Genomic DNA, 22,861 nt, shown 5'->3' on the forward strand with positions numbered 1-22,861 from the left:
TATTTGTCAGGCTAAGAGTGATGACATTCTTTAACATATATATTTACCAGTGCTTAATTCATGTCATAGATAATGCACAGCCAAGATACAAGATCAAGAAATATGTAAGAAATTAACAAATGTAGATTGTCCTAAACCTTCAACCAGTCGAATAACCTTGCCTTAAAATTCTACAATAAACCACCCCATACTGCAAGATAGACTACCTATAATAGGTTCAAAAATGTAGCTGAGGATTGGTTGATTTCAAACCCCTTGTATTTTCTAAGTGAATATTTTTAACTTGACTTCTCAAGAGTGAAATTATAATATATGTGTATCTCTTCACCATGGTAATGAATGAATGTATTTATACGTTTTTCTTTTGAAAAAATCCTTAGTGGCAAGTGCTACTCTTTGACGATTAGTGATCCAAGGGAATTCAAAGAAAGAAATAGAAGGAAAGTGGCAGAATGCATGAGAATCATTGACGACTGGAGAAAACAAAGCAAACTCACCTTATCTACAGAACAAAAGTGAATGTATTGTCTTCAGAAGCACACTAAAGTTGAATTCCACTGCCAAAATTTATGGACAGTAATTGACTTGGGCAATTAAGTACCAGTACCTCTGAATATATAGGGACAGCAAGCTGACATTTCATAGTGTCAACTACACCCATGAGTCAAGGTTAAAAAGATATTTCATGCAGTACAAAGACACTGTTGAAAATGATTTGGGCTAAAATCGTTATTCGATATTTAAAACTTTAATGAAACCTATTTTTACATAGGGGTGTATAACAACCGAATAAGGCAATAATAACCAAACCAGGCATATCTTGTCAAGATATGAAAAAAGAAAATTGGGAATTGTGAGATATACAGACTATGGGATACATTTAAACATAGAATAACTACTTGCATTGAATTCGAGGTATCGAGGCTTACATAGTGGCATAAAATGGGGCATTGGGCAGGATCACACACAGAAATGGTACACTACTGCTTAAAGAGCAAAATGTATAATAAACTACATATTAATTAATTAAAGGAATCAATAAGTGACATGAAAAAGAGAAGAGTCATGAAGACTAAGGCAATAGTGCCAGGAACTAGATCAACCCAGAAGAAAGAAGGCCTCCTGTTAGAGTGAAAAAAGTAAACAATTTTTCCTAGATAAATGTGAAGAAGAAAGACTATGGTATCAAACAATACTAAGCAAGGGTGCACAAATAAGACTACACACTACTATATATGACTTTATACTGCAATTCTAGACATACAGTAAAGATATGTATAACTAAAAAAAATATATTTAGCCAAAAGTAATTAGTGTAAACAATAAGTAATAAGCAATAACCATAGATATAAATACAAGCAATGTAACATGTTAAAGCAAGCACACAGTTGACATAGAGCTAATGGATTGCCAGAAAACCACATAAACAGATACTAAAGCAATACTGGAAAAAATAGTAAAATAAATGTGAACTTAGACCTAAGAGAGGTAAGCTTATGCAAAAACCCTCAATATGCATACAATTTTATTGTATTATAATCGTAATAAACATAGCAAATTCTATGAATGAGCCATGAAATTTAATTAAAATGATATTACTTTTAGAAATGAAGAATCAACAAACATCAAGGCTACAGGTGACAATCAGTGAACCCACTTAATGAAATCAGCAGTGTTGATTTTATAGTATTTTAATCTTTTCATTTCTCAAGTGAAATTATGCAGTTTGTGAACAATTGGGTGTACCCCAGTGATTTTATCCAATTTTACAAGTCAACAGGATATAAATACAAAGTATTACCAAAAACAATCATATACAGAAAGAGACCAATTATAAAAACCATTTATATAAATATTTTTAAGGTTACTGTACAAAAGTTGCAACCACACCTGTGCAGGTAAAACATGAATTCTCCATTTTCATGGAGTGACAAGTGCAAATAAAAGTTGATTAAGAACTTCTTCAGAGTAGTGCATTCTTGTGTGGTGCCAAAACCTAGGCCAGTAGACTTGTATTTCAGCTGGATTAAGTAATTTCACTCAATGTCATACTAAAACTCATGCCAAAATTTTGATGTTGTTTGCTCATAGTGCAAAGGGATGTTTTCGCTATCCATTTCCTCATTCATTCGCCCTTATCCATTTCCTCATTTCGCCATTACAGCTCCATTACAAAATGGTATGCTGAAGTGAAATAGATCAAATGAACCTTTTACACATTAATCTATTGTAAGTTTCCTAAATGAACCCTCCATTCCAAATATTTCCCCATGTCCTTTTGGCTGCCCTGGTCATTTTGATTTATCTGCTTTTGCTGTCTTTTCCAAAACTTGAAGGAATTCTGCATTCTCCCCTACCTTCTTTCTGATTTCACCTGAAATTAAGCCTTTTTGTAAATTCATATTACAAAATTGAAAATGAAATACCATTAACCATATAATCAACTAAAAGTTAAAGTTGGTATGAGAGGTAACCCTGATCTACAGAGCAAAGGAGAGGGAATATCATTGCATAAGGTTTTGGGTTCAGCTGACCAAAGATCATTGAAAGGAATCATTATGCAGGAGAGTAAGAGCAGCGATTGTGGAAATTGTGCCCCTTGGTATGAGTACTAGATAAATATCCTTTGAAATTATCCATTGGCTCCTTTATTCTGGAGCATTCAGTTACATGACCCCGTACCAGAGTTTTCTAATTTATACTTTTGGGCTGAAATAGTGCGGTTTTGTGAGTGTTGCTGATGGCAGATCTCTGAGGGCTGAGGGAATTGGAGAAGTTGATATTTCTCTTATAAAGGATATGGCGACAGAAAAATCATTCAACCAAGAGTTTCATTATTGCCAGGTTCAACGTGTAACTTGATGTATTTTCATGATATTAAAAAATATGGTTAAGATTGTGTGATGTGAAGGAGAGGCAGCAATGGCAGTAGATAGCAGTTTTGTATCAAAGGGAGACAATTCATTATTGTGGCACAGAAGTTTTAGGAATGAGCAAATGAATGAATTTTAAAATTCCCTGTTTATGGGATATCAAGTGGCATATCACATGTGCTCAATTGTAAATGAAGCACCTTTTCAAAGAGAGGCCATTGAAAGAACCTGGTCTTTTGAATGTAGGGGCACTTCGATTTTATTGGAAAAAGTATCCAAATGTCTGAAGGGGTTTCAATATTGGCAATATCGTTCATGGATGAGTTTCTTACTCTTTGGTCAGTAAAAATGTTGAAAAGAAAGAGTGGTGCTTCATTGGATTTGAAGAAACATCCAAAACATGTTGATACCTTATAGGAGAGGAAAATCGAATTCCTTCACAGCATGTATTTCAGAGTAATTTGACCCAATGTGGAATACCATGAAAACTGATAATACTCCACAATTCAGAGCGAAATGGTAAAGCAGAGCATATGAGCCCAAACCTTGTAATAATAATAATAATAATAATACTTTATTCATTTTAAAAATGGTACAACCATATTAAATGTCGTCAATATAAGTATTATTTAACATATAAACATACTTTCTTAAATGTGATGAAAATTGTCACAAAAGAATTCATCCAATGAGTATAGTGGGTGAGCAAGTAACCAGGTATATACCCTATTCTTGAAACTCTGGATACCATCTGATTTCAACTGAGTAGGCAGATAGTTATACAGTCGTATGTTCATATTGTGAAATGTGTTGTAAGTTGATGACAATCTACAATAAGTAGTATTTAGATTCGATTTACCTCTTGTGGAATAGTTATGGAGGTTGGATCTTAATTGGTAAGTTTCTAGATTAACTTTCACATGAATCAGAGCCTTAAAGATATACAAACAAAATACAGTCATGATTCTATACCTAATAAAAAAAGGTTTGCAGGAATCACGTGGTGGTATATTAGCAAGAGAGCGAATAGCTCTCTTTTGCAGTAGCAAAATTTGTTTAACATGAGGGGAATGACCCCATAACTCAACACCATAATTCAAATGACATTGAAAGAAGGCATGGTAAAGTGTCAAACGATACTCATTTGAAATGATAAAGTTGAGCTTTCTTAACATATAAACAGCTTTACTAAGTTTATTAAAGGTCTGACTGATGTGAGTCTCCCAATTAAGTTTTGTATCAATATAAATTCCTAGTATTTTAGCAGTTTCAATATCAGTTGTTTTTGATTTAAGACTGCACACAATATGCTGAGTTTTGTTAGTATTTAATTGTAAATGATTAACATCAAACTATTCCTTAGCCTGTTTTTGGGTAGCGCTAGATCGTAACTTTGCATCTTCTGGATGTTGACACTTTTGCACAAAAGTAGTGTCATCAGCATATAAAACAGATCTAGGTTTCATATTACAGGGCAAATCATTAATCATGATAATGAAAAGTACTGGGCCAAGCACAGAGCCCTGTGGTACACCACATTTTACTTTAAGAGCTGCAGACCGACAGCCATCAAGTTCAACCAATTGGTGGCGATCATCCAAATATGACTTCATTAGTTTCAGTGCAACACCCTTAATACCATAATATTCTAGCTTTGTTAGTAATATTGAATGATTAACACAGTCGAAGGCCTTACTAAGATCACATAGTGTCACTGAGACTGATTCCTTTTCTTCAAATGCATTAATGACATAATTAACTATGGACTCTACTGCCAAAATTGTAGATTTCCCAGATCGAAAGCCGTACTGGGATTTGGAAAAGAGATTATTTAACTCAAAAAAATTACATATTTGATCTTTCATAATAGCTTCAAAAATTTTACCAAAAACGGGGACTATGGAAATGGGGCGGTAGTTAGCTAAATCATCTTTATCACCTTTCTTATAGACAGGTACTGTTTTGGAATATTTTAGAGCTGTTGGAAAATCTCCTGTCTCAAAACATAAATTGACTAACATTGCTAATGGTTCCGCAATGAGCACAATAATGTCCTTTATTAGGGAGTTAGAAAGACCATAAATATCCTTACTGTTGGATTTTTTAAATTTTTTAACAGTCGATATAATATCAAGTGGAGTAACAAAATTCCATTTAAAATTTAAATTATTCGGAGGAAGATTTTGCAGCATATTACCAATATTGGCAGCATCAACTTTTCGAGAGAACAAATTGTCTTCAACAGCTTTTAAGAAAAAATTATTTACAGCATCTGGGATGAAAGGAAGATTTTCTTTTACATTACCATGACCAACTTCTTGATTGATTACACTCCATGCTGCCTTTTGTTTATTTTTTGCATTCAATATAAAATCCTTGTAAGCATTATTTTTTGCACACCTAACTAAATTATAATAATCTCTTTTGTATTTCAAGTAGGCCTCTTTGTCATGCCGGCTTCCACTGGTTTTGTAAGAGTGGTAGTAACTAAGTAAATCATTTCTAAGAGCTAATAACTCCCCAGTATACCAGAGATTTTTTTAATTTTTAGTGGGGATAGAGTTTAGAATTTTTTTAGGAAAGCATTGCTCAAAAATGCCTAGGAAATTACCTAAAAAACTTGAAAAACATGTTTGTTCTACAGAGTCTGTGCAAAAACCATGCCAATCAATACAAGATAGAAGCAGTTGGAAACTCTCTAAACCTTCTATTGTTATGGGCCTCACAATTATGGTTTTACCTCTATTTGGATATATCTTTTGAGTTATTTGAGTATTAAAAGTGAAGCTTATACCTTGAAGGTCAGATAGGAGATAGTCAATAACACTTATACTGTACAGTTCAGGACCATAATTGGTAATTACATTATCTAGGCAGGCAGAAAGTCGAGTAGGCTGTTTGTTTGCCCAGTATAAATTATAAGAAAGCAAAAGATTTTCAAGAACCTGACAATCACTAGTTTTTAGTGTTATGTCAATGTTGAGATCTCCACAAATTATGATATTGGCTTTCAGAGTCAAGAATAGGGATAGTACTAGTTCCAGTTGATTGCAGAAGTGTTCAAAAACACCATTAGGGGAGCGATACACAGAAGCAATGATCAAATTCAGGTCCTTCAATATGATCGCAGATATTTCAAAGTGCAATTCAAGACAGAATTTGTCCAAGTCAATTACCTTGAAGGGCATACCTTTCAAGACATAAATACAGGTACCACCGTTTTTTGCTACAGATCGGCAGTAGAAAGATGCTAAGCCAAAATCACTAATTTTATACACATCAAATTCATTTTTCGTGATCCAGACTCCAGTGTTGTAGACATGGTATATTGTATGCTATTATATATAGTGCGATTCTACCCTTGTTCTGGGCCAGAGTGTAGCACAAACTTGCTTTTATCAGAAATAGGTATCCATCACTAGCAATGGAAAGGATAATCCCAGTTGAATTGATGGTGCAAAAAGCCTCAAACAAGGTTAAGCGAAAAGCATGAAAGTATTCAGTTCTCAGTTTTGGATTTATAAAAAGGGAGGAAGTTAGGCATGAGAGATGACGAGTGTGTGCTCATAAACTGTCCTGAAAGGACCTAAGGTTATCCATTATTGAGTGTAAAGAGAATAAAAATAGTCATTAATGGAGATTGATTTTCAATGAGGAGGTTTTTCCTATACAAATAAACCCTGTCAGACAGATGTGGAATCAAATGTAAATGAAACTCAAACTATTTAGATATAAAGAGGTGCTGAGAGCTGTAATGACACAGAAAATGAAGAAAGTAGAGGGACCTGAAAGATAGAGTTCAATTAAAGATGTGGTTGGAAATTTTTAGTCATGGAGAAGTCAGAAGAATCAGAAAGCAGAAGAAATGTGCATAATATGCACTTAGAGCCTTGGAGAGAATCACTGCTCAGAAGTGCCTAGGGGTCTTAAGGGGGAAGGATGTGAACACCTGGAAAGATGTAAGGCTGAAGAGATTGACAACCTGAGTACCAATGACTGTTAGGATATGGATAAGAGGCCAGTAAATAAAAATGTCATCGACACCAATCGGGTTTTTCTCGTAAAAATAGACAAGGATGGAAATTTTGTATGAAGTGAGACTAGTGGCTTAAGGTTTTTCTTGGGTTTCAGGCAATGATTACACAGAAACCTTAAGTCCAGTGTTCAGGCAAAAGTAGTATGTAAAATGCAAGCCATTTTCACTGATAGAAGGTGAGATACAGAACAGAATGGCATAAGAATGCCTTACCCTTATACATCATTGAAGGATGATGTGTATTCAGAGCAGCTTTGATATTTTAAGGATGGGATTCAGGACTAAGTCCAGGATGTTTGGAGGTTGAAGAAAAGTCTTTGTGGCTTACATCAGACAGCTAAGAACCGGAATGAGCACTTAAAACTCAAGCGAAAAAGTTGGCCCTGGTGTTGGTAGGATAATGTTTTCACCTGCCAACCGAGAGGTTGCAGGATCAATTCCCGCCTAGGTGGGTCTTCCTCCACCTAGGACTTTGGTGTATGTCATTGTCTTCAATGTAATATCTAAGTGTTAGGTGGAAGAAGGGGTCATAAAGTCTCAATCTCGCCCAATTAATTTGTCAAATAAAAGAAATAAATAAAACTAAAGAAGATAGATAAATATAGAAAACATAAATAATGTGGTTGGTACCCTTTTGCCTATTGGTGCCAACCACATTCTCCATCTGTGTGTTTATTTCAATGATGGTATCAATTGAATCTTAACTGTTTTTGAGGATGCATAATATGATTTGGGGGAGAGAGGAAAAATTGGCGAATTTAAAGAACACCATTCCAAGTCTAGGAAACAAAAAAAACATTGGACCTATTAGTGATGCTTTGTCAATGAATATTTAAAGAGTTTCAGAGAGAGGTATCAAGATGGATCAGACATCCTACATCGTGCAGATCCTAGAGAATTTGATATAAACCAAGCCAAGTCTGTATTCACCCTTCAAAGTTTATTTTAAAAGAAAAAGTACACAAGATATTAAAGGGTCCTTAGAAGCTACAAGAAAGTTCACAACGATTCCAATTGGTAAAAACGAAAGCAGTAGCTACATCAATGACTGATGCAGAGCACATTACTATTGACAGTATAGGTGCCATTGAACTTGAAAAGAAAAAAGGGATCCCTCAATGAGTCAAGGAAAAAAGACATGTGGTGTCATTTTTTTAAGGGATTAGGGAGAACACTTTAAGATTGACCAAAAATATGCACCATCCATGCATACATTTTGGGCATAGGCCTTTTGCAGATTATAAATTACAAATATTGTGCTACTGTTGTTAGTTTGGCATACTGAAAGACTGACTATAAACTTTTGAGGAAGTACTGAACTGTTTTGCTGCAATACTTAACAAGGGGAGGGTTTAGGAATATTCTTTAAGTATATCAGTGCTATGTATTTTTTATAATTTATATTTCTTTGCTTTTGTTTTGCATTTTTGTCCATTTATTTTTTGGTGAACAACAGATTAGTTGTTATGCAAAGTGATTATTTCAGAGACTGTTTTAAAATTTCAATTACTGCCTCCCTCCCCTCCTTGGGCATACTACTACAGTTCAAACCTTTGACTAGGCATGCATTTGGTTTCTATAAGCATGCTCCGAACCAGGCTTGAACCTTGCTCACTTGGAAATATCCTTCCCATCAGTTCCCCATCCTAACACTTGTGCTATGTCATTCTTCCTTCCCCTTCTCCTACTCTCACCCACCAATCTTGCCTATCAACAGTGCTGTTAGTATTGTCTATTTCACTGTAAATTGAAGCTCTGGTGCTGAATAATCCAAAACAAACCTTGACTGCCTTTGTTTTTGCATTTTTTCCAAAGTAATGCAAGTAGCCCTTTTCTTTTACTTATTATTTATTTGGCATTGGTCCGAAAACAGTGCAATTTGGCATCGGACTATAAACAATGATAGCAATGGACACAATTACAATTTCCCAAGCCTTAGGTGGAGGAAAACCCACCATGGTAGGAATCGAACCCATCGCCTTTGGGTTGGCAGACAAGGATGTTACCCTGCTGCTGGGGCCAGTTCAACTCACCATGAAGTATCTCAACAGATTTAGAATTTCCACCTAAGTCTTTTGGTAAGATCTCCTGAGCAACATATTCATGAAGAGTTTCCATGTGTCCAGGTTTATGGAATTGTATCTGGAAAAGATTCAATGTGCATAATATTAATTAAAATAATAATGAATTAAATTAGATGTCAACCATTTTTCAGTGCATCTAATTGGTGCCTACATTGCCATCTCAATTGTTTTTATATTGCAATAAAGCAAGAATGGTAGTTCTGCTTTCTCTTTAATCTATCACTTCTCAATCCATTCCTTCATTTCACACCAATCTGAATGTACAACAGCTCTTAATAGGATATCAGCTCCTCCAGTCTCTATCTAAATTCCTCAAATTTTCTGCAAATTTGTCCACTCTAATCTGATGATTACTAATCAAATAAATGAATGCTGGTATAACCCATCTCTATATTGAGTTTTTACTTTTACATTTAAGGGCCTTTCACTTTTCATTGGTTACTCAGCATTCTCACCCTCCATACATCTTTGCAAATGCCATTGCAATCCTCCTATTCAAAGCCTCAATCCCTAATCATGAAGCATATTTCTACTCTCCGTGTTTTCCCCAAGCTTTCGATATTTCCTTCTTCCTGGTGTGACCATTCTGAGTCCTTGGCCATCATTTCTTTTTCACTCTTCAAACATGGACTTACCACTGGAAAGCTCATCTATGACATTGTGCCAAATTCTTTTATGCCCATTACTAGTCTAATATTTTGATTTTTCTGCCTTCTGACTCGGATAATTTAATGTCTAAGGATATTTAATTTCCCATATCTCCTTAAAACCAGGGATATAATCAAGGGATGGTAGATACTAACTGTGCTGATTGACCTGTCATTTTGGTGGGCACTGAGCCATGAAACAAGTCCAATTAAATAAATTATACAAATGAATGCCTGTAAGTATGAATAAATTTTTTGCTGCATTAATCAGGCTTTTTAGTGTCCCTTAATTCTACAGAGGGAATCTATGACCATCTACTGATGCATAACCCAGCATTGATTTCCACATAGCTATTTGCCCTACCTACCACACTTCTTTTGAAAATTCCTTGAAACTTCTCGAACTTATCCTACAGGCCCTTGGTCTTTATTTTTGACTGATGTCCTTAACTTAATAACAACAATTAAATCTAACCAAACAAAGTCTTCTGTTCAAGTAACTTCCTCATGAATAAAAGTATAAAATATATTCCTAACATTCATTATTCTCGATGTAATTCAAATAAATATTCTCCGTCAGTTTCCTCTAACTCTTTAGTATTTCCAATTGGATCTTCCCTGCATTACAAATTACCTTCTTTCATGAATTTATTCTGTTACTATTTGCAACACAAACTCATATTGCTGGATGCAAATTGATCTCAATTCCATTTCAAATATACATCTTAAAATTAGCTTTTGACTTGATATTTTCTTCATAAAATTCTCCAAAGGTATTTTTTTCTTCTCCATCTTTGGAATTTTCCATTTTATTCAGAAATTGGCCTGTCTACCACAAATGTTTGGTTTTGCTGTAGGATCCTCATAATTATTTTGTAAAATATTCTTCCAAAAACTTGGGAAAAATACATCTAGGACATTACTTCATGACTCAATGTATACATAGTATCCTATGACTATTACAGCGATTATAAGAGGGTTATTATCAGCATTGATGAAAAAGCTCAAACACTCACCATATCCATTATTTCACCCTTGAGGAAAGGCTCAAGCATGACATCCAGGTAATCATAATAGAGCTAATGGCATCATTTATAAAGTAATACATGGGCAAAATTAAGTACTATATGCTCATGGCTTTCAATAACATAGTGGGTATTACAGATAAATTCAATTCTGCATTTTAATTGAAATACTATTAGTAATGCAAGGAATTGAATAATGATATCACTATAATAGAAGGCCAATGGGATTAAGAGAATCTCTGGATGATGATGAATGCTCATTTAGCATCAATGCTATACTGCAATCATTAGCATTAGCATCAATGCAATGCTACAATGCATGATAAATGAAAAAGAAAAACTTTGTTCCAATCCACCACTTTATTGAATTTGAAAATTTTTGTTCCAATCCACCACTTTATTTCAGGTACGACTAGTTTCGACGCTACGGCGTCATCCTCAGGTACAAAGTTTAAAGACACAATCATTGTAGTTAGTGAGCGGGGGGGGGGGGGGATTGGAAGGTGGGTTAAGAAAGGGAAAATTTCGTTGGTCGGTATAGGTTGGTTGAATAAAGTGGTGGATTGGAACAAAGTTTTTCTTTTTCATTTATTAAAATGAACTTCCACAAAGTTGAGGCTATTGAGATAATATAATGATCACTGAACGGCTGTATCCTAATTGAGAACATAAAAGATTTATGCAGTTTATACCATCAAAACCAGCCTAATATGTCATAGTGGATTTGTGATACCAAAAATGCATACCCTTGGCAAGAAAATATTTACGCAGCAAAAAAAAATAAGTGACATAAAAATCAAGGAGAAAGTATTGTTGGAGAACTTGCAGTTCCATGCAACAAAATTATGTTTGTTTGCATTATTTTAATAATTATAACCCTATTTAACTTTAAACTGTATTTTTTCCTAAAAAAATATCTAAACATACACAATATGATGTAATTGAAATTCTATTCTGTGATATGGAATGCTCTGGATATTTTTTTTTCTTTGCTCCTTTCCTTCCTTTATTTTCCCTGGAACAAGTTAAGTTGACGCAAGTAATTTCATAGATATATATTTTCTTCTGGAGCTGTGCTGGCGGGAGTAATAATAATTGCTCCTCATAGGGTCACGCATGCCAGATAGGTCGAAGGTTAGGAGCGAGAGGGAAGGTAGTCCACGTAGCGTCTGTTTCTCAGTGAGGCGGCTACAAAGGCATCCGACCCCAGTGAATGATGTTGTCAAGTTAAAAACACTATGGAGGGAGGCAACAGGGAACCACCTCGATTATTATTCCCAGTATTGAAATGATGAACATTACAAGGAAAATAAGTTCTGGCAACTACAGAACTCGGCCCAATTCGGCCCTCCATTGTGACCGGCAGCGGGGGAGGCAAGGCTTCCGCCTTAGTCAAACCAAGAAACCCTTGCAAGGGAAAACCAGCAGCAGGACAGAAGACGCAGAAGAATAAGACTAAATTTGTTAAATAGGAACGTGGAATGTTAGGACAATGATGAGGACAGGTAAACTGGAGAATGCTAAGCAAGAGATGGAAAGGGGAAATGTAGATATTTTAGGTCTATGCGAGGTGAGATGGAAGGATAGTGGGGATTATTGGAGTGATAAGTATAGAATAATATACAGCAGTGGGGACGAGAGCCAACGAGGGGTTGCCATAATATTAAATAAAGAGGTAGGAAGCATAGTCAGCAAAGAGCAAGCAACGGATAGAATATTACTGGTAGAGATAAAAGCAGAACCGACGAACTTGGTTATTATTCAGGTATACACGCCACCGAGCAACCACAAGGAAGAAGTGGTCGATAGGATATACAATCAGTTAGAGGACATAATCGTGTGTGTTCCTGCAGGGAAACATTTGATAGTGATAGGGGATTGGAATGCGACGGTAGGCGAAGGAAGAGATGGTGACGAGGTCGGGGACTACGGATTAGGCACGAGGAATGACCGCGGGGATAAAGCAGTTGAGTTTTGCAGGAGACAGGGCTTAGTCATCACCAACACTTGGTTTAGACACTACAAAAGACGCAGGTATACATGAAAAATGCCAGGTGACTCAGCAAGGTATCAGCTAGATTATATTCTGGTTAGGCTCAGGTTTAGGAACAGTGTGATAAATTCCCACAGCTTCCCTGGAGCAGATGTGGACTCTGACCTCAATTTCATTGTTATGAACTGTAGCGTCCGTTTTAAAAAGATAAGGCAGGGGCGGCAGGTTAGAAAATGCAATGTAGAAGCATTAAATGGATAGACAAGGAAAGAGTATCAACAGGCTGTAGAGGAAATCATGGATGCTGGTAAAGAGCAGAGTACAATCGGAGAAAAATGGGAATGAATCAGGAAAGGGATACAGAAAGCCGCAAAGACATTATATGAACCGCTAACGGAGAAAGAACAAGGGAACCGTGGATCATGGTTCAGATGATTCCAAAGATGGGTATTAGAAGAAAATAGAAGACTGTAAACACAGAGTTAGGCTAAATGAAGTACAAAGAGTTAAACGGTAAATTGAGGCGGGCAAGAAATAGGGCAAGGGAAGCATGGTGGAAGACGCAGTGCAAGGAAATGGAATGTTCCTATTCAAACTAATTTGGTCTTCTTCTCCTGCGTCCTCTGTCCTGCTGCTTCCAGTTTTTCCTTGCAAGGTTTTCGTGGGATGACGACCGCGGGAGCCTTGCCTCCCCCGCTGCCGGGCATGACACACGGCCGATTGGGCCGAGCCCCGTAGTTGCCAGGACTCAAAATCTCTGTATTGTTCATCATTTAAATCTTGGGAATTATTATTACTCCCGCCAGCACAGCTCTAGGGGTCATCGGAACGCACAAGCCCTTCCACCATGTCAAGGTTTTAGTCCGGGGAGGGCCAGCCATGGTAACAGTGTTTTTTTCCCGAGCTTATTTTGTGCGCACAAACCATAATTGTTGGAATGAACGAAATAAATGTATATTTCTTCTTTCATTTTAGAAATAAATAGGGATATGTTGTCTCCAAAATATGATTATATGGCTGGCTATAACAGCCCGCAACACCACAGCCCCCCCCCCCAACCCGCCCCTTTGTTAGGATGCCATTATTTGCGATCCCCTTTATTCTTACGCAATGATCGGAATTTTGAATAAGATATTGTTCTGGTGAAAAAGAAAGAATAGTACATTTTCGTACGACGAAAGTGCTTTTCAACGTCATTGTCTCCTGATCACTTCCATTATTTGATTCGACTGGAATCCCGTATACTACTCTGAATAAAAGTGTTTCTAGAATGCGCTGTCATCATCGAAGCAAAAATCAGGAGAAATATGCACATTTGGAGGGTAAATTCCGTGCCAATAATGTTTTAAAATTACAAAATCAACTTGCATATCAAAGGTCATTGTTCAGTAAATCCTCAATTAAAAATCAATCCTTAACTAAGGCCGGTCATTAATTTGCCTACGTCCTAGCTCAAGGTGGTAACCCGTTTACAGATGTTGAAGTAGTGAGGGGGTGTTTGTTGGAGATGGCTGAGGACCTTTGCCCAGAAAAGGGGAAACAATTTAAAAATGGAGCTTTGGGTGCATATACCATTGCCCACCATGTTACAGATTTGGGTGAAAACATTGTGACTCACATGGCGAAAAATGTAGGCTAGTTTCGCTATTTTTTTAATTGCAATGGATGGATTGCTGGACATCTGTTCCACCTCTTTACTGCTTTTGTTCATTAGAGGAAAAGATGAAGATATGAACATAAGCGCAAAGACAGAACAAAAGAGCTGGCTTACCTACATAGTATGTATGGCACTGTTGCTGAAGAGGATATATTCAATTAATTGAAAAAAACATTGGCTAATTAGACAGGGCTAACCTCAGTTGCCTGATTGTTGACGGAGGAAAGAACATGATTGGCGAAAAGAGAGGCTTGTTTGGAAAAGTGACGCAGATGTGTAATGAGACAAATATTCCGCAACCAATATTCCTGTACTGTATTATTCACCAGCAAGCTTTATGTGCTAAATATGTGGACATAAGCAATGTTGTGAATTTAATAAGGTCTAATGGGCTCCACTATAAACAGTTAAGAGACTTAGAATCGTATGAGTTACCACATTACACAAGCAGTAAGATGGCTAAGTTAGGAGAAAGTTCTGAGCGGAGTATTTGAATTAAGAAAGGAAAGAGGTGACTTCCTGGAAAGTAAAGGAAAGCCACATGTCCATGACTGCCTGATGAAGAGTGAACATGGAAGTTAGCCTTTGCTGCAGATATAACTACTAATTTACAATTTCTGAACCTAAAACTAAAAGGAGAAAACATCTAGTTTCTGATCAAAACACCGACCTTAATATCTATCCTTGCCATGTTTTTGGAACAAGAACAGGTCGACAACTTTACGCACTTTCAGTAGTGTCAGATCATTATGGCTGAAGCAACAGGTGAGTTCCCTACGTCATTTGCATATGAGATCATCAAAGATCTTCCGGCGCAGTTTCCGGAGCGGTTTTCTGACTTAGATTCAAAGGTAGAAGCAGTAAGTCTGTTTCATAATCCATTTTAAGCAGATGTAGCCAGTTGCCCAGATGAACTGCAGCTGGTGGTCCTTGAGTTACAAGCAAATTACCTCCTTATGGACAATTTCAAAGAAGGGCTGGTAGTGCAACAATTTCAGAGCGTAAAAATCATTCGCCTTGACTGGGACTCGAACCCAGATCCCTCAATATCCGGTCGAGTGCTTTAGCCACTTAAGCTACCGAGGCGTCCTCTTAAACTCTGAAATTTTGGGGCTTTTAAAGGATCTAGGTGTTATGACGAAATACCTTACATACAATGTCACATGCATTCGTAGTCGTGCGCGAGGCGCCACTGTCCACGAGGTTAAGGCGAATGATTTTTACGCTCTGAAATTGTTGCATTAAAATGCACATTAGCGGATGACTCCGTTAAAAGTTACTGTTGCGGCATCTCCCGCAGTTTCTTTGGAATTTGTCAAAGGGCTGGTAGGTTTTTTATCAGTTTTTGCCGAAGTAAGACTTTCCTAGTGTCAAAACTTTTGCATCAAGTTACCTTTAAATCTTTGGAACAACATATTTTTGTGAAAAAACATTTTCAAGAATGAAATACGTGAAGAACAATTTGAGAACAAACTTGTCTGATGCTAATTTCAGGTCACTAATGATGGAAGGGACATCAAATCTAATGCCAGAAATGTATGTTATTTTGGCATCCAGGATACAATTTCACCATTCCACTAATTCAGGTGTTCATGCGTGGCGTATAAATGTGTTATTAAATAATAACTGTACTAAATAATATTAAATGAATAATAAAATAAACATCTATGTCTTCATTCTTTTTTATCTGGACATCGAGTGCATGTATAGTCAGGCCCAAAATTGATGTTTGATCGGTAATCGGGCCTTCGGGCTGAAAATTTTGGAGCCACCTGTTTTGGGCCATAGGGAAACGCACTGAAGTGATGAAATTCTGCACACTCCCTGCTAAAAGCTTTCACTAATTGAAGGAAAGTTCCAATCTTATGTGCAAAAAATAAGCTCGGGAAAAAGACACTGTTATCATGGCTACCTACCACTTGTCGTGACCCCGTCGTAATAATTCTTTGAAATCAGTCTAAAGTGCTTCTTATACTCCCATTCCGGTTTCTCAAAGCTACTTTAGAATTCTATTGCCCGTTAGGTTTATTTTACTGGCCCATTCTCATTGCTTTATCGATGTAAATTTTTATCCATTATTTTCTCGTTATCGGACCGGTACTGCAGGCATAACAAATTATACGGTTGGCTATTCCCTTGTGCCGTTGAATGACAAGTTGGGCAGAAGGTATTTGATCCAAGTGAATATTGATTTTTGTGCACTCATAACAAGAGTAATTCATCCGTGAACTGGTTTGAATCTTGAGCGTGGATTTTAGGAAATAGCTATGACCTAAGAGATACGACATTTATTATTTGTAAGGTTAAAGGCGTAATTCTTCGTCATTACGCTGCCAGAGTTGTGCTACTCTTCCTTCTTAGTAAGATCTATCAGCCAGAGAGTCACAGAGTATTCTTGGTGACGTGTGCTCAGAGGCTTCAATTGACTTTGTACCCCAGCCAAGTGACTGTCAGAAATTTAACGACCAACTTCTTCATCACCCTGCCGAGTGCCTAATCATTTTAAATAACAAAAGAACAGCTATGTTCTATTTCTATTAGTTAAGTCGATTCTAAAAATGTCATTTTTGAGAATGCGGTTTTGCAAAAGTGTAGGCACAAATTGTAAATATCTTCGTAGTAACATAAGTGGCTTTTGTTATTTTTGTTTCTGTAATTTCATCACCCTCCTTTATTCTGAAGAAAACGCAGTGGAGTATATTCTTACTAGGAAGAGTAAGGAGGTATCATATAGAGGTTATGGTTGTGATTTTATATTCCATTGTTGGAGCATTATTCTTATATAACATGATGAATATAAAATCCAAACATCCAATGATTCCATTAAGTTTTTCTTGTCCATTGCATGACATAATTACGGTGCGAAGAGGTTTGTGGGAGTGCTGGAAATTATTTTAGCGCAGGCGGTGCTAGGAAATACTAATAAAGCACATATAAAGCGTTTGAATGAACAGCGGATTTATTCTGAGTGCTGTGGATAACAGACCACGGTCAACACGGAAAGATATATATGCCATGGGCGCAACGTGCACAAGAGGGATCATCGCTCGGCTGGGGTTGAGAAGTGACTGGTTTCGCATGGGTCAAAATTCTTCCTCCTGGCAAGTGCCTAGGGTGACACCTCGCGGCACACCCCTGAATCGCACAAACAAATGAACTGCTACATCAACAAATGAACCGCCACATCACCCCCCCTCGGCAGATGCGGAGCATACTCTTGCAAAGCGAAAGAAATTGTAACTGGCGCTTCACAAAGTGATTGTAAAACACACAAAACACAAAAATTACTTAACAAATGCCAGGTACATAATACCACACAAAAAAAACAAATACTGTTATATAATAACACAGCAGCAAGTACAAAGTAAAATCAGATAACATACAGGAGATGTAAAAAGAAAAATTGAAACGCCCCTAAGTCACAAAGTCAGCTAAATGCTTGGGAAAATGCACTCTTCTCTGTGATCGTCTAGGTTGCGGTAATATGGGAGGCTGCTGAGGACCAGTAGGATTGGTCGCCCTAGGCATGGTAGCAGCAGGGCAATGAGGCACTAACCATGGAGTTTCATCAAACTGGGCACAAGAAATGTCATCATTAACAACATACGCTGGTTTGATGCGGTCAATTGCCACAGATACCTCTCTATGCAGGATTTTCAGCTTGAATGTCTTGGGACCACGCTGGATCACTGGAAATGGCCCATCATAAGGGGGATCCAACGATGGATGAAGCCTATCATTTCTCAAAAATACATGGGAAACAGTTTCCAGATCTTTAAACATGAAAATGTTGCGGGCTCCGTGTCGAGAGACTGGCTGTGGCTGGAGTCGGCGAAGGCCCTGCCGCAGGGTGGTGACATAATCTGCAGTAGCAGCAATGGCACTAGTGGAAGAGGAAAAGAACTCTCCAGGAAGCCGAAGTGTTTGGCCATAAATGACCTCTGAAGGCGTTGCCTGAATATCTTCTTTAAATGTGGACCTCAGACCCATGAGAACCACGGGCAGGACATCAGTCCATTGGTTACCACCATGGCAACGGATAGCTGCCTTCAACTGGCGGTGAAGGCGTTCCACCATCCCATTGGCTGCAGGGTGATAGGCTTATGTCTGCAGGTGCTTTGCTCCCGTCAACTGCATCAGCTGCCGGAACAAGTTACTCTGAAATTGCCGCCCCTGGTCAGTGGTGATGCGAACGGGAGTTCCAAAACGCGAAATCCACTCCTGGAAAAGGATCCTGGCGGCGGTTTCTGCAGTGATGTCTTGAATAGGAAAAGCTTCAGGCCACCGGCTGAAGCGGTCAACACATGTCAATATATAGCGAAAACCATGGCTGCATGGAAGAGGCCCAACAAAATCTATGTGAATATGCATAAATTTGGCACTGGCAATGGGAAAAGCAAAAATGGGGGACGAAACATGTCTCGTGATTTTGTTCCTCTGGCATTGTAAACATGAGCGTGCCCACGCACGGCAGTCTTTCCTCATGGAAGGCCACACAAAGCGCTCAGCTACTAGGTGGGTTGTCTGTCAAATGCCAGGGTGGGACAATCCATGCATGCTGAGGAATACCTGTTTTCGGAAAGGCTCGGTGACTACTTTCCTGGCTGAGGAAGTGGACATATCACATAACAGAGGATAAGATGAACCAGGAAAAGCAACTTTCTTCAAAATTAATGAGGAATTCTGAAGAGAATTGACAAGGTCATGATCAGACTCCTGAGAGGCAGCTAGTGCAGAGTAATCTATGGAGGCAGAAATGCTTTGAATGTGGGACATGGTGTCTGCTACGATATTATCTTTACCTGCCACATACCTAATGTCAGTGGTAAATTGACTTATTAAGTCCAAATGTCTAAACTGCCGGGGGGAACACTTCTCATGCCTCTGGGAAAATGCAAAAGAAAGGGGTTTATGGTCCGTATAGATGGTGAAGGTTCGTCCTTCCATCATATGCCGGAACTGGAGCACTGCCTTATATACTGCTAACAGTTCTCTGTCATAAGCACTATAACGCCTTTCAGCATCACTCAGTTTCTTGGTCCAGAAACCGAGAGGCTGATATCCTTTGGAAGTGAGCTGTTGAAGGACGGCGCCAACCGAAAACTCCAAAGCGTCTGTGAAAAGGGCCAGGGGTAAAGACACGTTCGGATGTGCTAAAACGGCACTATTGCATAAAACCCCCTTGCAGGCTAGGAACGAAGTCTCTAATGCTGGTGTCCAGCTGATTGAGTCCTTGCCGTTTACCTTGCCCGCCAGAAGGTCGCTAAGGGGAGCCTGGCTATTTGCGGCATTGGGGATAAAACGGCGGTAGTAATTTACCATCCCTAAAAATTGCCGTAGCTGGCGTACGGTAGCTGGTAGGGGAAAATCACGCACGGCGTTAACCTTCTCGGTGAGTGGTTTAGTTCCCTCCTCCGACACCGTGCATCCTAGAAACTCTACCTCACTCACCACCGAAAACACACTTTGAGGGATTAATAACCACGCCGTGATCCCTCAAGCGGCCAAATATTGTCCGCAGATGCTGCTCATGCTCCATAGGATTACGTGATGCAACAAGGATATCGTCTATACTATATATGCATACGCGTAAGGCAATCCCTTTAACACCTCATCTATAAACCTCTGAAAGGTCTGGGCAGCGTTTCGAAGGCCAAATGTCATAAATGGAAACTCAAAAAGGCCGAAAGGCGTTATTATGGCAGTTTTGGGAATATCTGCAGGGTTGACAGGTATTTGGTGGAACGCCCGAACTAAATCAATTTTTGAAAATATGGTACAGCCACATAACTCCTGCGCAAAATCCTCGATATGCGGTACCGGGTAACGATCAGGCACGGTTCTGGAGTTCAGCGAGCGATAGTCGCCACACGGGCGCCACTCGGCGCTCTTCTTCGGCACCAGGTGTAAGGCAGACGACCAAGAGCTAGATGACATCCGAGCAGTACCTGTCTGAAGCATCAGCTCAAATTCCTTCTTGGCAATGGCAAGCTTGTCTGGTGCGAGACGGCGGGGCCTAGATGAAATCGGAGGGCCGGGGGTGGTCTCTATAAAATGAACCGTGGAGTGCTTGACTCGCCGGGGAGCTCCCGATGGATTTGTGGGGAAGCACCACTGACAACTTTCACTTGACTTTTGCTGGGAGAGGCGACGGTGCCGTTAATCGATAGCGTCGTCACATTTTCCACCAAACGTTTATGTGCAATGTCCACAAGGAGACCGAAATGGCGGAGAAAATCGGCCCCTATTATTGGCTGCGGCACATCGGCGACAACAAACTTCCACAAAAATTCTCGCTGAAGATCCGACTTCCCTCGACGCTCACGGAGCCGCGTGACTGGGTAGAGACAGATATCGGCACCAGTATCTACAAGGAATTTGACGCCGGAAGCGGCGTCAACGACAAAAAGACGGTTAGATAGGTCTAAACAGTGACCTGCCGCCCCCAAGGACTGCCCGCTTTGTTTCCCCGCGTCGTATGAACAGGGAAGCGTACACTTAGTGGCGTTACTCCCCCAACGGCGGTGGTACCAGCAGATGCCTCGGTCTCGCTGGGGATTAATGGAGGATTGGTGAAGGGGTGGGGTTCGGCCGCGGCTGCGGGACCGGGGATGCGAGTGTGGGCCGCGCTTGTTGGCGAGCGCTGCCACTTGTTGAGAGAGGTTTTCTATCTTCTCCATCAGTGCACTAATAACTGGATCGGGGGCCACTGCGGCAGCGTACAGCGAATGAGTCACCTCCGCTACTTTGTCTGCCAGGGTGGCGAGATCTGCCAGACTCGTCGACGCCTGGGTGACTAAAATGGCGTGGACGGGACGCGGCAGGCGGCTCAACCAAATTGTCCGTAAAATGTCGTCCGGAACGGCTCCGCCAGCCAAAGAGCGAAGATGTCGAAGAAACTGCGACGGTCTGTGGTCACCCATGTCCTCATTCCCGAGGAGTTGCTTGATCCTTTGCTCCTCGGACGGCGAAACCCGCCGAACCAACTCTTCTCGCAACCGCTTGTACTTGTCCGTTAAGGGAGGGTTGACGATTATGTCCTCGACCTCTTGTGCGTAACGGGTGTCGAGATTCGCCACAACCACCCAAAACTTGTCAGTGTCCTCGGTTATGCCCGCGAGGTGAAAATTTCCCTCGAGTTGGGCGAACCAGAGCTGTGGCTTCTCCGGATAAAATGGCGGCACCCGCATGGCCACGTGGTTGACGGCGTGTGTATTTTCGGCCATATTCCCGTGAGGTTTGCGTGATTAGCTAGCACTTCAAAATTTAGATAAACGGCGAGCACTGCAAATTTCCGTTTCCACACAATAAAAATAAAAACTTTGCGCGCGCAACACTAGAGTCACCATAGCGATCACGTCGGGGTCACCAATTTGTGGGGGTGCTGGAAATTATTTTAGCGCAGGCGGTGCTAGGAAATACTAATAAAGCACATATAAAGCGTTTGAATGAACAGCGGATTTATTTTGAGTGCTGTGGATAACAGACCACGGTCAACACGGAAAGATATATATGCCATGGGCGCAACGTGCACAAGAGGGATCAACGCTCGGCTGGGGTTGAGAAGTGACTGGTCCCTCGTGGGTCAAAATGCTTCCTCCTGAGTCGTGCCTAGGGTGACACCTCGCGGCACACCACTGAATCGCACAAACAAATGAACTGCTACATCAACAAATGAACCGCCACAAGGTTCTCGATTGGGGAATTGTATTTTTGAGTATGCATCCGCCGTGTTATCAGGAAATCTTCTCGATCTTGCCCCCTATATGCTGCGAAGCATTTTGGACTGCCTCGATGGAGTTTTCCAATATCTTAGCGCGCCAGCTTACGAGGATACCCTTCTGTCAGATCACTGCCGAATACTGCACGGAGGAAATACGGCTCACTGTAAGATACCAGGGGCGGCACTCAAAGAGAAAAATGCCTCTCGTTGGGATCATCTTTGCTATTCTCTCGAAATTGGAGATACGATAGGCATCTCTACGACTCTAAAATCCGCAGCGGAACTAAAGAAAATGTATGAAGATGGTAGATTGGGTGATGTTGTTGTCCTTCCTGGTTGGACAGCGCACATGGAGTCGATCATCAGCTCATGCGTGGAAAACTTCCGTCGACTCTTCCACCTCCGCAGTGACATATTGGATTTAGTTAAGAGAACAATCGCCGGAGTGCTGGAAGTCGCCGATGTCATAGGTGAAGTGGCTTTAGTGGGTGTTCATGTGAGATGGATGGATTACATTCCTTATTTAGAGGATAATTTTGGAGAGAATTCTTCCTTTGTGACTCCGGATTACTACAAGCGAGCCATGGAGAAAATGCGAACGTGGAGATCCAATACTTATGTGATATTTTTTATTGTCAGTGACGATTGAGAATGGCGCATGAAAGAGTTGGTTAATGAAAACAATGATGTGTTCTGGGGAGGGATGGAGGGAAGTTCTTTCCATGCCCCGTCCGAGACACAGAACACCTACATGAAATTATCCCATGATTTTGCTCTCTTAGCATCACTAAATGACAGTATATTCGGTTATGGAACTTATGCT

At 39.7% G+C, this 22,861-nt stretch overlaps 2 protein-coding genes and 1 long non-coding RNA gene across 3 annotated transcripts; all 3 read right to left on the reverse strand.

Moving 5' to 3' along the window:
* Positions 1–2,274: 2,274 nt before the first annotated feature.
* On the reverse strand, positions 2,275–10,700 carry LOC139695415 (uncharacterized). The gene is made up of 3 exons (XR_011702310.1): positions 10,657–10,700; positions 8,943–9,051; positions 2,275–2,374 (listed from the first exon to the last, which is right to left on the reverse strand). It is a non-coding gene; the product is annotated as an uncharacterized lncRNA (long non-coding RNA).
* Positions 10,701–14,110: 3,410 nt separating this feature from the next.
* Positions 14,111–18,392, reverse strand: LOC139695454 (uncharacterized). The gene is made up of 2 exons (XM_071594241.1): positions 17,872–18,392; positions 14,111–14,177 (listed from the first exon to the last, which is right to left on the reverse strand). Exons 1-2 carry the CDS (start codon positions 18,390–18,392, stop codon positions 14,111–14,113), a joined length of 588 nt encoding a protein of 195 aa, XP_071450342.1.
* A 1,970-nt stretch (positions 18,393–20,362) lies between these two features.
* On the reverse strand, positions 20,363–21,541 carry LOC139695455 (uncharacterized). Its single transcript, XM_071594242.1, has one exon. It carries the CDS (start codon positions 21,539–21,541, stop codon positions 20,363–20,365), a length of 1,179 nt encoding a protein of 392 aa, XP_071450343.1.
* Between the last annotated feature and the right edge of the window lie 1,320 nt (positions 21,542–22,861).

The sequence above is a fragment of the Hetaerina americana genome, unplaced genomic scaffold, assembly GCF_022747635.1.
Source record: "Hetaerina americana unplaced genomic scaffold, ioHetAmer1.1.p SCAF_6, whole genome shotgun sequence".
Taxonomy (NCBI): domain Eukaryota; kingdom Metazoa; phylum Arthropoda; class Insecta; order Odonata; family Calopterygidae; genus Hetaerina; species Hetaerina americana.